Below are 14,875 nucleotides of genomic sequence, written 5' to 3'. Positions count from 1 at the left end.
TATAATTCTATGTCAGTTTCTAAGAACACTTATCAAATTCTGATTTTAAGAACAGACTTAAGGGGCTGGGGTTGTGACTCAGAGGTAGAGCACTAGCCTAGCATGCATGAGGCACTGGGTTCAATCCTTAGCACCACATAAAAATAAAATAAAGATATGGTGTCCACCTATAACTAGAAAATAATATTAAAAAATTAAAAAAAGATTAAAAGATTAAAAAAAAAAGATTTAATTTACTCCCCATCTCTAGTGCTCCTCTGCTCCATGATCTATTCACACATAGATGGGTCTTTGTGTCCATGGATCCTGTTTGGCACTATGGCAGCAAATACAGTGTTTTATACAGTTTGTATCTAAAACTTATTTAGTACTTACTGTATGCCAGATATTGTGAAAAGGACTATATGTGTATTAATTTCCTAACTCTCACAACAGTCCTTTTTGAAGCTGAGGAAATAGGCACAGGAAGGTTAGTTGGGCCCAGAAAGGTCACTGCTAGTTAATGTGTCAGTCTTGTTGAGCTGGAACTAGAATATAAGTCAACTTACTGCTTCCTCCATCAAGAAGGTCTTCTTTAAAAACAAAACAAAAAAGAAACACACTGTTGCAGTATGTTTAGTGATATAATTAATTTATATTCTGGTATACTCTGGTATATTCTTGTGGTCTGGTATCAAACAGTTTGAGAAGCAGCAGGTGGTGTTTATCTTTGAGTAGCATGGGTTAATAGACTGCTCAAAGTTATAACATTATGTAAAATTAGAATTCATACTGAGGCATTTTGGCTCCAGAGCCCACAACTTCTAATACTAAATGCTTCTCACGATAGCATGTGTTAGTAAATATTTATTGTTGGGTTATAATACAACATTTGGAAGTTTTCTTGTATTATAGACATTTTAATTATGAAGCGTGGCTTGTGTTTTGCTTTAAGAATAAAACTTTATATTATCTTAGAGGATGAACTTATAATATATAGTCATTTTAGTTTCTTTATATCTTAATTAGGTCTGGGAGACAAAGAAGGTATGTAAGAACTCTGCTATAGTGTTAAAGCAAGAAGTAGATGTTGTGTTTCAAGAAAATGACGTGATGGTCCTTGCAGTTGACAATATGAAACATCTGCAAGTGAGTATTTTTTTGAGAAAATAATTTGAAAAATTATTTTGGTTGAACTCAAAATTATTGTTTGTTTTGGACTTGGTGTCAGGCATAATTGTATAGCTCTAACAGATGCCCCATAGGAATTAGTTGAATAAATATATGGGTCTTGAGCTATAGCTTAGATATGCCAGCATTTAGAATGAAATTAGATGCTACTTCACTGTACCACACTTCTTTTTGATTGATATATATGATCACATTCCTTGATTGGCACGGAGTCTTTAGGATACCATGAGGACACAATTGAACTTGTTTACAATAGTGATTTAGACATGTCTGATGGCATGTATAGAAGGATGAGCATACTAATGGAAGTATTTTTGCAGAGGAAAGATAATAAGTTCTTTGAAAGAAAAAAATTACCGTAAGTGGGGAAGGAGTCTGAGTCATCAGAACTGAGGAAGGAGCTGGACTTTGTGTACTGAAGCACACCTTTTCATTCATTCATTCATTCGTATATTTGTTCTGAATGCTTATTAGTTCTCATGAAGGAAAAGATTGTGATGTACCACTGAAAGAACTATATTGCTCAGGATCCCAAACAGTGTACTTTAGGGTGGGACACATAAAGAGGAAGGCATTTTTTAACTGATTGATAAAGGCTCCCAGAGGCCTGTTGGCAGAGGAATGGTATTTAGAAGCTCTGAATGGTGGTAACAGAGAGAGCAGATGCCTTAAAGAATATTAGCATTTAGCAGCAAGTTAGTGCCACTGGGTTGGTGTTAGGTTGGTGCCTTGAGTAAAGTTTCTTCCAAATAGAAGTCCAGTGCAGTGGGCACTGCATTGGTAGAGAATCTGGAAGCGGGGGTAGTATTGTGAGCAGTAACAGCAGGAAAAAGCAAATCTGACATGGAAGATCAACACAAGAGACTGCCTTCATGGTGGCCAGACCATGCAGAACAGCTGGGTAGTGGACCCAGGAGGAGTTAGCGTAACTGAGTGACAGTGAGTTGTGGCTGAGAAAGGTGCTAAGAGCAGCAGCCAGAGAAGAGCTGGGGGTAGGTAGTGTATTCCTTCTTCCCCTGCAGATTCTTTTTCAAGATGCAGATTGAGTTTATCTTTTTTCCAGATGGATTATATTAGTGCCTTATATATTTTTTTGTTTTCTTTTTCATTTTTTAGTGGTGCTGAGGATTGAACCTAGTTGACCCTGTAATCTGTGTAACTGAAACAAATTTGCTTGCTTGTTTCATTTTGAAAAATAATTCAAGAATTTTAGATTGTGACACTAAGGAAAAAAGGAATATCTGACAGTTGTAAGCTAGAGAAATAGTTTTCTAGATTGCATATCTTAGTTGAGTGATAAGGCAATTTTTTTGTGTGGGATTTCAAAAAGTAATTATTAGCATTTGATTATGAAATTGGGTAACCTTAGTTAAATATTACAGATTCAATCACATAAATTATGCTTATGGGTACTTCTCCAATATCCCTTTACTCTGTGCCCCTCTCCCTTAAAAATTCTTAAAATTGCCATGCTATGTGAGAGATTTGGAGGAAAAAGTCCTGTTTAAATTTAGATTTGTCTTTTTATGTATGTCTGTTTCAGTCCTGTTTCACCAACCCTTTTGAAAAATATCAGAAAAATATATTTTAACAAATGATAACCCTATTAAAAATGAACTTTGTGTAAAAATGGAAAACAAGGTATGGACCTAGCTGTGGGATTACGAATCAGACAGATGTGTCTCAGGTGGTGGGCATAGAAGCTGCTTTTAAACATTTTAAGGCTTTTATTTTATGATGAAATGAAATGAAAGCATGAAGTGCTAAATACAGCTGCTGAGACAGGGATGTAGCTTCATTGTTCCCCAGGGAGCTCCAGTTAATTATTTTCTTCGTTTTATTTTATGTTTTTCAATTGAGGCCTGTGTTCTAAAGAAGAAAAACTGCTCCTACAACCTAATAACTGATGTGCCTTGTTTTTCAGCTCATTAATGGAAAAACAGGTCATGTTGATTACCTGACTGAAGCTAAAGTTAGCTGCTGTTGCTTGAGCCCACATCTTCAGTATGTGGCATTTGGAGATGAAGATGGTGCCATTGAGGTATTCAGTTCTAGTCTTCAGAACTGTGCGGGAGAGTAATTTATTTAAAATTAAGCACTTGCCTGGCATTCTACACGTGCATACTAGACAAGTCTCCCTGTGATCTGTTAGGCATTGTTCTGTGAGAGCCTTTTCCAGGTGGTTATAGATTTTCAGATTGCCTTTACCTCATGCTTTTTGTATTTTTTATTTTCTACCTAGTGTTTTTGTTGTTCTGCACACATTTCAAACACTGAGATTTAGCCAACTACACAAAAGCATTTTTTTCTCCTCCTCTTAGAAGCTCATAGGTGTGGAATGTAAATTGTTTCCATTTTGGTCCTGATAACTCCTTGGGAGTTTCAGTGCAGGGTGGGCTATGCTTGCCTGTTTTGCCACCCCTTGCTTTTTAGCATTTGGTGTTAGAAGTACATCTGCTCACCACCTGAAATCCTTGACTTATCTAACAAGACCAAATAACTAAAAGTGGAATCAGGTTATAGGCAGAAAAGGTTGTGTAATAAAAATAATTTGGGGCTTAGGTTATAGCTTAGTGGTAGAGCACTTGCCTTAAACATGTGAGGTACTGAGTTTGATCCTCAGCATCACATAAAAATAAATAAATAAAGATATATGTCCATCTTTAAAAAATCTTTTAAAAAATAATTTGGATAAAAATAGTATTTATTACAAGTGAAATTCATCACAGAAGAACACATTTTTGTATAAGAATTTTTTGAGAACATTGGCTCCTTCTCTCAGTTTGCCTCACCTAGGCTCATTGGCCACATTACTTTACTTTGAATTCATTTTCATAGGGAATTACACAAATATTTTCAAGTCTTTATTATTCCACAAAGAAGAGATTGAATGCTAATACACAAAATGAAGAAAGAAATGACATCAATTTTATTATGTACTTCCTGTGGTCATTGTAGCATGGATTTGGAGTCAAGACTTCATTTTTTTCTTCATTATGATGAAAAATTTATTGTTAAGATGGGTGCTATAAGAGATGATTGAACATTTAGAGGTAAATCTTAGTCTTCCCTTTCCTTTATGTGTGTGTGTGTGTGTAGATATATATGTATATAATCTTTATATATATATTTGTATATAATAATATACAAATTGTTGTATATTATTATTTATTCTGAAAAAGTTCTTGTTTCTTCTTTTTCTTTTACCTGGTTGTTTTTTTGTGGTGCTGGGGATTGAACCCAGACCCTTGAGCATGCTAGGCAAGTGCTCCACCACTGAACTACATCCCAACCATGTTCCTTTTGTTTTTAACCATCAAAGTATCTAGAAACAAGCCTACTACATCCTTAACCCCTTCAAAGTCCTCAAACATTATATATACACACCCATTATATACACACACACACACACACACACACACACACACACACACAGAACTGTGTGAAATTACCAATATCTGACTTTCTAAATCCAATTTTAACGTATAAAATGGCAATTTCATATGGTTTAGCCTAAATAATAGCAACTAGCATTTATTAGACATTTACTGTGTCAGATGCTCTCATTGAATTCTTACAACATCCCAGGTGTTAGATACTGTTATTCTTGTTTTACAAACGTCTGAACGCTTCATTTCTACAACTTTCCTAATTAGTAGAACCAGTGTTCAAAGGCAGGTCTCTGAGCCTTTGCGCTCCACTATTATGCTACCCTCCTTTCCCTGGAAGAATTATGAAATTGTCTATCCTGCTCACTTAGGAAGGCTCCCATTCACACAGTTTTGTTTCAGCTTTTCATCACTGGGACAAAAAAGTTCTGAGAGGAACTACTTAGCAGAGGAAAGATTTATTTTGATTCATGATTTCAGAATTTTCTGTCTATGCTCCACTGGCTTCATTGCTTTTGGGCCTGTAGCAAGACAGAAACGTCATAGCAGAAGAGTGTGGCAAGGAAAGCTGTTTACCTCATGGCCGCCAGGAATCAGAGAGGAGGGGCTGGGGACAAGATGAAATCCCACGGGCATGCCCCTAGGGACCCACTCTCTTTTAACTAGGCTCCCTTTCTACAGTTTCCACCTCCTCCCAACAGTCCATTCGGATTATGAATTCATCAGTGGATTAATCCACTGATGAGGTTAGTGCCTGGTGATCCAGTCACTTCCCCAGAGTCCCACCTCTGAACATTGCTGCACTGGGGACCAAGTCTTTAACACGTGAGCTTTGGGAGGACATTCCAGATCCAAACCATTACTTCCCTTTGTTTTCCAAGGGGCCAATTTGTAGATATGGGTTAGATTTGAATTTAACTCCATTGTTGTTTTCCTTCGGCTTTCTTGACTACATTTTAATTTGGGCGAAGAAACCATACTTACTTTTGTGAGGGTGTGAGTTCATTTGAGAGCATTTTTGACAGTCATTATTATTATTATTTTTTTTTAGTTTTTATTACTAATTTATGAATCTCTGCATTTGGCACGTTAGTTCTTAGCCCTCTTAAGTCTTGTCATCCTTTATCTTTTCTCATCTCTGATGTTTTGTGAAGAGCTTGCCTTGTCTTATCCAGGATATTTACTGTTCTTCTTTCTCATCCATCATAAATGTCTTTTTTTTTTTTTTTTTGGAGGCTAAGCCTGGACTGCCTCTTATTTGATGAATTGGGTAGTTGAGTATTCAGAGGGATCACTGGTTCCTCCTGCCATCTGGCCATTCCAGTGAATGTTTGATTTTACATGGTGTGTGCTAATGTGTATATATGCATTTATGTGTATATATGTGTCCCATTTACTTGTGTATTTTTAGCTAACTGAAAGAACTATGAGAGGGGAATTCTGTACCCTTCTCTCATCCTATTTTCTTTTAGTATCTTTGGGGGCGTAATGCCTAGGTATTGCTTAATTTCTTTGTATTAAGTTTCTGTGTTTTTCTACTTTGAAGATTTTAGAACTTCTAAACAATAGAGTCTTCCAGTCCAGGGCTGGTCACAAGAAAGCTGTACGGCACATCCAGTTTACAGCTGATGAGAAGACTCTCATTTCAAGTTCAGATGATTCTTCAATTCAGGTGAGAGAACTAATGAATTCCTAACACATATAATATTAGGGAGAAGAACAAAGGAGCATTTCTCTAGCAAAAGAACATTTTGAATGTGCCTGAATTCTAGTGAGCATTTTAAGCATATCACTTCTAGAGTGCATTCAAATTATGCACATGGACTTAGATGAAACCCATTTGTGTTTCTTACCTTTCTTTGTGTGTGGTGAGCAGTTTGATTTAGAACTCCCCACTGGAAGGTTGTTTGTTTTGAAAATCCAAGATTCATTTGAATTCTTTTGTCTGCCTTGGTATTTATATTTGTATCAGTAAATAAAATTTTTGCCACGTTTATGTAATTGCACTAATAAAATCTGATTAAAATAATTTCATTCTTATAAAGAATAACAGTTATTACAGGGATGAAATTCTATGAAAATTCTATGAAAAAAGGAGTGAAGATCGTGGACTTACTATATGTTCTTTTTAAATTTACTTTAATTTTCATTAAAGTTTCATGAACATACTTTAAAAACTCAGATAGTAGTAAGAGGCTTATTATGAAAAGTATAACTCTTACCATTTCTAATTCTTCAGAATTACCACTTTTAGCTTTTAGAGTTTACTTTGATATATTTACCTTCTTACCTCCATATGGCCTGCTGATACTGCTATTGTGGATTTTTCCATCTGAGGAATTATCTACTGGCTTTCCTATTGTAAGGTGCAGATTTGGCTTTTCTTCTTCCTCCCCCGTGTTCTACCTCTAGCATATGTATGTATACACATGCACACACCCCATTGTCCTAATGCAGTATGACAAAATTTTCTTTAGGTCTTTAGTATTATTACTGTGACTAAGTAGATTTTGTGTATTAAAGATACTATGAATACATTTATAATTCATCCTTTCTCTAGTCATAGTTGGAAACTATTATTTTATCTTAAAACTTGAAGTTATTATTTCATTTTCCTCCAAATTCCAAAGTTGATGTTGAGAAGTCTGAAGCCATTCTGTTTCCTAATCTTTCTCTGTGGAAGATTTTAGGGTCTTATTCTTCAGAGAAATTTCATGTGTTTTGGTGTGTGTTTGATTTCATTCATTGTTTTCTATGTTTAGTATCTTAATTGGAAATGTATTGTTTTTAATTTAGGAAGTTCACTTTGAATTATTTCTTTTATATCTATATATATATCTACATGTACATTTTACATACATATATATTTAATTACATATATTTATATATACATTAGGTTTGAATCTGCCTTCTTTTTCTGTAACACCTCTCATTTAGATGTTGGCTCCTGGATCAGTCATCTAGTTTTCATCTTCTATATTTCAGCTTTCTACACTGTGCTCTATTTCCTGGAAGTGTCCTTAGTTTTACCTTTCAGCCTTTTTATCGAGTTTTAAATTTCTACCATTTTTCATTTTATTTCTGTTTTATTCTATTTTTTTCTTTTTATTTTAATGCCCAAGAGTCTATTCTTATTATTTAATCTTGGTAGGGTTCTTTTTTTTTTTGTCTTTTTTGGAACTGGGGGTCAAACCCAGGGCTATGTGAATGCAAGGCAGATGCTTTGCCACTGAGCTGCATCCCATCCCTTATTGTTTATTTTTTTGGAAGAGCTTTATGTTCTTTTTTTATAGATGGAATATCTTCTCTTTCCTCTATGAGGAGATACTTACACACATATACAATGTATGTAGAAATTATATATTTTATATATAAATATGCAGTTTACATATAAATATGTAAATTGCCTGCACACGTGCATACACATGGGTGTGGGAGCGTGTATATATATATATATATATATATATATATATATATATATACTCACACACACACACACACACACGCACACTCACACACTCACACTTTTTGCCCTCCAAGTTATCTTTTCTGTTTGGTTGCTTTGGCCTTTGTTTTAAAGGCTTCTTTAGCCATGCAGTGATCATTGGGTACCTGAGATAGCTGTGAAAAGGCTCATTTAAAACTTTCTGTGTTGACTGAGACCTTCTCTGAAAAGTAAACTGGATGGGAAACCTTTCTGTTAGTATTTCTGGGTCTTTTGTCTTTTTCTCCTCAGATTCCTAGAAAAGAATCTGGCAATTTTCTGCCTGGAGGATAAATCTGGCTGATGGGTTCTCAGAATTAGGTGGAAGAGAACTAGGAATAGATGCTAGAGGTCAGCATTTGTTCTGTATTTCACTTGCTCCCTCTGTTCTCCAAATTCCAGTTCTATCCTAGATGGTGCTGGTACCTTATCATTCAAGATTCTGGTGTGTTTTTATTGTCTGTAGCAGCATTATTCTGCAATTTATTCCCCTTTTCTCATAACTTTGGGATTCAGCAGCAGTTTTTTTCTACTGTTTTAACAGGTCAGAAAAATAGAGAACTAATAAATTCCTAACACATATAATATTAGGGAGAAGAATAAAGGAACATTTCTCTTGCAAAAGAACATTTTGAATGTGCCTGAATTCTAGTGAGCATTTTAAGCATATCACTTCTCGAGTGCATTCAGATTATGCACATGGACTTAGATGAAACTCATTTGTGTTTCTTACCTTTCTAGCTTCTTACCTCTAATCTTTCATTTTTATAAATGTTAAAAATGCATTCTTATTTTCATGAGATCTCTTCGCACCTTGCATTCCCCTGTTGTTTCTGGACCTTCTCTTTCCTTTGTTGTATCATCTTTGTTCTGCTTAGTTTAGATTCTGTTTCTACTCCTTGCAGGGTTTTCCTGGTTAATTCGGAGAGTTCATGGCCCAGGCTGGTCTACCTCTCCAGATGGTACCTACTCCTCCTGTACTCAGTTTCTGCTGCTCTTTTCTGGTTGGTCCAGGAAGTGTCGCTAGGCTTCTTTGGGATTCTCTGCTTCTTCCTATATAGATGTTAATCCCATGCAGGTCTTACGGCTCTATTTGTCTCCATCCATTTGTATCTTGGGGTTTGTGGGATACCTTGTCACTTAACATGGTCTTACAGATATCATTAGTGCAGTTTTGGTTGTGTTATTCTAGTTACTCTGACTGCTTTTATTAGATGGCTTCAGGGAGACTAATGAATGATGCCTGAGCCACTGCTGTTTTCCCAGGAGTCCTGGACTTCTGTTCGTAGCCCATCCTCATGCCCACCTTTGGATATCCTTAGAGCCTCCAATTTCTGAGCATGTCAGGAGTTTGTAGCATCTGGTTTTTGTTTTTCTCTGTTGTTTTTAGGGTTCTGTTTTCTTGGTTCTGTTGCATTAGTCACCATTTTCCTGCTTTCCAGCTCCAACATTGTGTCACTGTCTCCTTTCCCATCCTCCCCCACTTTTTTTTTTGTTTTTTAAACATTTAGAATTTCTTTTATTTGTATATATGTATATATGTGTGTGTATTTTAATTGTCAGTGGACCTTTATTTATTTATTTATACGTAGTGCTGAGGATTGAACCCAGTGCTTCGCACATGCTAAGCAAGCACTCTACCACTGAGCCACAACCCCAGTCCTCCCTTTTCCATTCTCTTGACCTTGCCATTTTAAAAGGGTTTTAGAAGGAAAGACATAAGTGCATATTCAGCTGAAGTCACTATATTCTTTTATTTAGTACATATATTTCTTTTTGTGGCAGTATTTAATTAACTATACTATTAAAAATGGTTTTAGAAAAAAGTGTTTTTTTTTTTTTTTTTTTTTTTTTGGTACCAGAGATTAAACCCAAGGGTGCTTGACAACTGAGCCACATCTGCAGCCCTTTTTTGTGGTTTATTTAGAGACAAGGTCTCACTGAGTTGCTTAGCGCCTCACTAAGTTGCTGAGGATGGCTTTGAACTCCCGATCCTCCTGCCTCAGCCTCCTGAGCCGCTGGGATTATAGACGTGCACCGCCACGACTGGCTAGGAAAAAGGTCTTTTTATGTTGTGTCTTTGTGGATCCTGTAAAGGTGTAGTGAAATTTGGCTTCAGTCTGGAAACTTTTTTATTTTAGGATCCCATGATGGTCCTTTATTAGCTGTGAAACTCTGTAATAGTCACATTTTTTTCCTCTCCAGATGTCTTTGAAATAGTAAAACTAAAGTGCATCTGATGAAATTCTGTTGAGACATCATATGGTATATAGTCTTTCTATTAGAAGTTTTAATTCCTAAGGTTTTATGACCTTCTTAAAGATACCCTCAGCCAGAGGAAAAATACTTTCTAGAAATACTTTCAGAATGGGAGTTATTTTTAGAAATACAAGTTGTGTTTTATCTTCTTTTCCTGTTCTGCTCAGAATACTTTTCTACATTTACAGTGTCTTAATGAGTGTGCTTCCATGAAGCAGAGCTCTTGGTAGGTATTTCCAAACAATGACTACTTGAGTTTTGTTTTAGATTTTTTATGATTTAGTAAATGACTAAAAAAATAGGTTTGTTTTGTTCATCGTTGTATCCCCAGTGCCTGGAATGTAGTAGAAATTCAGTAAATCTCTGTTGAGCTGAAGTTATTGCCAAAATTCAAAGAATCAAGTGACCTAGTTATAGCAGAGTTATGAAAATTGAGGTCCACTTTGGTAGTTTTGTGACTATTTACCTTGAGGTACGTAAATAAAGTCCAAGTAGTAGCCATGCTCACCTGAGTCATTGTATAATTATATATTGACTCTTGCAAGTACAGGAAAATTTTTTCAGCATTTTTAAAATTTAAGTTTTATTTATATAGTTAAAAAAATTCAGTAGTATGTATACTCACAAAAGTTATAGCCAAAGAGACATCCCCCAACTCAACTTCGATGCATTTGACTACTTTGGGGGGGAATGTAACTGTTACATCAAGGTTGATTCAAATGGCATGTTAAATTTGAGCCCACAAAAAAAAAAAAATCACTGTCATCACTGCCTCATAGAAATCTTCTGTAATAAAGCCAGGAAGGCTATTCTTAATCTCCCTTCAGTGACTGTCACATTCTTTGTCACATCTGTGCAGGAAGGTGCCCTGGCTTCTTGATGTGGAGGGCAGCAGTAAGCACCTTAGTTGGGAATGGGCACTGAATCAGGCACAGCTGAGACTGGTAGTGTCTGTCAACAAGGGCGAGCTGTACAAGTGGTGAAGCCCCGGCAGCGTAGGAGGGAGCTAGGAAGTTCCTAGTACAAGTGTTCAGGTGTTTCATGCTTAGTTGCACAGGGTGTCCATCCTTTCTGGTATAGTCTGGGGAGCCAGGAAAGCCGTTCTCACCCACCACCAAGCATATCTCATTGCATTCTTAAAATACTGAAATTTCTAATTCATTCTCATTCGAATACTCTTACTTCTAGTTCCTTGTCTAAAGCCCCAGTTTGCATACAGGATACACTGCTCCTGATGATCCTGTTTTTGAGAACATGCACCCTGAGCTAGAAAATAGGGAAAGATCTGAGAGCCAGGGCTAGGTGAGGAGGGTGACTTCCAATAACAGTGAAAGAAGGAATAAAGAAAGAGGAGTAAGAGTTGTCATTTCTTTTTTTTTTTTTTCTTTTTGTGGTGCTGGGGATTGACCCAGGGCCTTGTGCATGCGAGGCAAGCACTCTACCAACTGAGCTATATCCCCAGCCTGAGATGTCGTTTCTTCTATAGTTTTGCTTAAGCCTGATAGGAAAAGGCTTAAGGACATTTTTACAGTTTGAACTTCACTAGACCCAGAGTGTTTGTAATAGGCCTACCTCAGTTGGTGGCTGATTTTTCTTAATCTTTTTATCCTTTTGGAGCCCGCCTGATGACCCACACCTTCAGTGGGCTCTTTGGGCTGACTCTTTGAATACCTTCCCAACCTTTTTCCTTTTTTCTCTACTGTTCCTTCTGCTTCTCCTGCATTCTAGCCAGATTGAACTATGAACAGGTTCCTTTACTCTTTTTTTTTTTTTTTTTTTAGAGAGAGAGAGAGAGAATTTTAATATTTATTTTTTAGTTTTTGGCGGACACAACATATTTGTATGTGGTGCTGAGGATTGAACCCTGGCCGCACGCATGCCAGGCGAGCGTGCTACCGCTTGAGCCACATCCCCAGCCCCCCTATACTCTTTTAATATTTTTGTACACCTATACTTTAAATCTAGATTTATTCCTTTTGTTTGAAAAGCCCCTCAATTTGTGAATCATACTTCCAGACCATTCCTTTAGCCTACTTTGAATGCACTATCTCCACCAAATCTTCTGTAAGGAATAGCTTTTTGATTTCCACATAATTTTTATCTCTACGATTAATTTTTTTTATCTCTATGATTAATATCATCTGTTTTAGTTAGCTTTTTGTCACTGTTACCAAAATACCTGACAAGAACAGCTTGGAGGAGGAAAGATTTATTTTGGCTCATGGTTTTGGAGGATTGAGGTGATTGTTGGCCAACTCCATTGCCCTGGCTTAAAGTGAGGCACAATATCATGATGGGAGGCCCTGCTGGAGGAACGCTGCTCAGTGCATGACAGCTGGGAAGCCAAGAGGGAGAGAGGGGAAGTGTCCACCTCCCAGTAATCTACCAGGGAATTAATCCATCACACAGATTAATCCACTGATGAGATCAGGGCTCTCATGATCCAGTCATTGTCTAAGAAGCCCCACCTCTGAACCTTGCTGTACTTTCACCACAAGACTCTGGGAGGACATTCTATATCTAAACCATGACATCTTAAGTAGGATTTTTTTTTAAGTATGTCTCAGTTTTTATGCTAGACTCAGGTTTCTTTTTTTAAAAATTTATTTTTTAGTTTTAGGTGGACACAATATCTTTATTTTATTTTTATATGGTTCTGAGGATCGAACCCAGTGCCCCATGCATGCTAGGTGAGCACTCTACCACTGGGCCACAACTCTAGCCTCTCAGGTTTCTTTTTGATAGGTCCTTGCTTGATTCACATTTGTCTCGCATGTGGCTGCTAAATAAACCTTTGTTAAATGAGTTAATCTGAAGTCAAGAATTAACAAGGCTCTCAATACAGTTGCTTTGATTTAGTAAATAAGGGATGTTTTGTATATGGACATAGCCTAGAAATAATGTCTCTTCTGTTCACTCCTGTGTCTCAGATGTTCTTATGTGCTTATTTTGTGTCAGTTACTGACATTTTAATTCCTTGTCCTCTTGTATCTGAAGACCTCTTCCTGAAGCTCCATGTGAAAAATAATGCCCTATTGCTTCTTTCATTTTGAGGCTTGCATTAGAGGATGGCTAAGTCTCTGAAGCTTGGAGACCCTATAACCTGATTTTAAGCTGTTTGGGTCAGCTGACCTTGTTGGGCAATAGGTCTAGCTTCAGTGGAGCCAGAATCTACAGACGTGCCCAGCTTGTGGTTCAGAAATCTGTGAATATGTAATTGGGATAATTTTCTCTGGAAAATTTAATCAGATGGTGAGCTCACTGCCATATTGTGGCTTTTCTCCATCTTCTGGTATAATTAACTGTTCTCCAAGCAACTGAAGAAAACAAATTTTATTTAGGAGAAAAATATTTTATTTTGCCCCAAGTCAAGTTAATTAAACCCAGCTTTTCTCTTTGTAAAATGTGGACACCATATTCCTTGTTACTCCTCTGTTTGGAATGCTACAAGGATAAAGGACTTGAACTGAGAGTGCATACTCTCCCTGCCCATCCATGGGATATTATTGAGGGAGGTTATAACAAACTTATTTCTTTGATATTCAGATATGGAATTGGCAATCAGAGGAATATGTTCTTCTGCAAGGCCACCAGGAAGCAGTGAAAGACTTCAGGCTTCTAAAACATTCAGGATTGCTTTCTTGGTCATTTGATGGAACAGTGAAGGTAATTTGAATCTCAGGTTTTTTATTTTTTACAGTATTTTGCTATTGCAACAATTATATTTCAGTAGCCAAAAGCACATAGATGTTAAATGGTTCAGTTTCTAATGTTTATATTCCTGTTTTTTTGTTTTTCACTGTGGTCACTTATATCTGCTACATATATGTGAGCATTTTATACCAAAGGGTACTTACTTAAAGAGGTCAGAACAACTAGTGTGCTAAAACCCATATTTTAGATCCGTCTTATTGCTGATCATGCTCTTTAATACAAAATGTTCTTAAAAGTTTAACTTCTAAGTTTTTTGTTCTTAAGGTATGGAATATTATTACTGGAAAAATGGAAAAAGACTTTGTCTGTCACCAGGGTACAGTACTTTCTTGTGATATTTCTTCTGATGCTACCAAGTTTTCATCTACCTCTGCTGATAAGACTGCAAAGGTATGTCAATAAATTGAAGTGTCCATGCATAAAATTGTACTATTGATTATGTATTATGAGTCCAAATAATGTTTAAAACAGGATAGTAACAATTTCTATCTAATGTCTGTTTCATATTTTAGGACAGCATAATGGCTAATCTTTAAAAAGGTTTGCATATGGTGGGCTATATTCTAAGAATTTCATTTCCTATAATAACACTTAATCTTCATACTATAGCTATCATTATTCCCATTTTACAGATGTAGAAACTGAAGTTGGAGAAGCTTATATGAGTTACCCTCAGTCACAAGGAACCAGTAAAGAGTGGAGCCAGTGGGCTGGGGTTGTAGCTCAGTGGTAGACTGCTCGCCTAGCACATATGAGGTGCTGAGTTTGATCCTCAGCACCACATAAAAATAAATAAATAATGCACTAGGCCCTGGGTTCAATTCCTAGCACCATAACTAACTAACTAAAATAAAGGTGT

The 14,875-nt window shown here is 36.5% G+C and overlaps 1 protein-coding gene across 9 annotated transcripts in view; it reads left to right on the top strand.

Moving 5' to 3' along the window:
• Apaf1 (apoptotic peptidase activating factor 1) overlaps window positions 1–14,875 on the top strand; it is a 78,454-nt gene that overhangs the window by 54,394 nt on the left and 9,185 nt on the right. For all 9 annotated transcript variants that reach the window (XR_013440374.1, XM_078052951.1, XM_040279681.2 and 6 more), the window contains 5 exons: window positions 1,009–1,128; window positions 3,095–3,211; window positions 6,106–6,231; window positions 13,849–13,968; window positions 14,281–14,406. Coding sequence is in view for 8 of the 9 variants with exons in the window: in XM_078052951.1 (XP_077909077.1) it covers window positions 1,009–1,128; window positions 3,095–3,211; window positions 6,106–6,231; window positions 13,849–13,968; window positions 14,281–14,406 (609 nt within the window). In the remaining variant the exon portion in view is untranslated. The remainder of the gene's footprint in view (window positions 1–1,008; window positions 1,129–3,094; window positions 3,212–6,105; window positions 6,232–13,848; window positions 13,969–14,280; window positions 14,407–14,875) is intronic.

Source organism: Ictidomys tridecemlineatus, chromosome 6, assembly GCF_052094955.1.
Source record: "Ictidomys tridecemlineatus isolate mIctTri1 chromosome 6, mIctTri1.hap1, whole genome shotgun sequence".
NCBI lineage: Eukaryota > Metazoa > Chordata > Mammalia > Rodentia > Sciuridae > Ictidomys > Ictidomys tridecemlineatus.
Note: the sequence above shows the minus strand (reverse complement) of the source record. Positions and strands in the feature narration are given on the sequence as shown.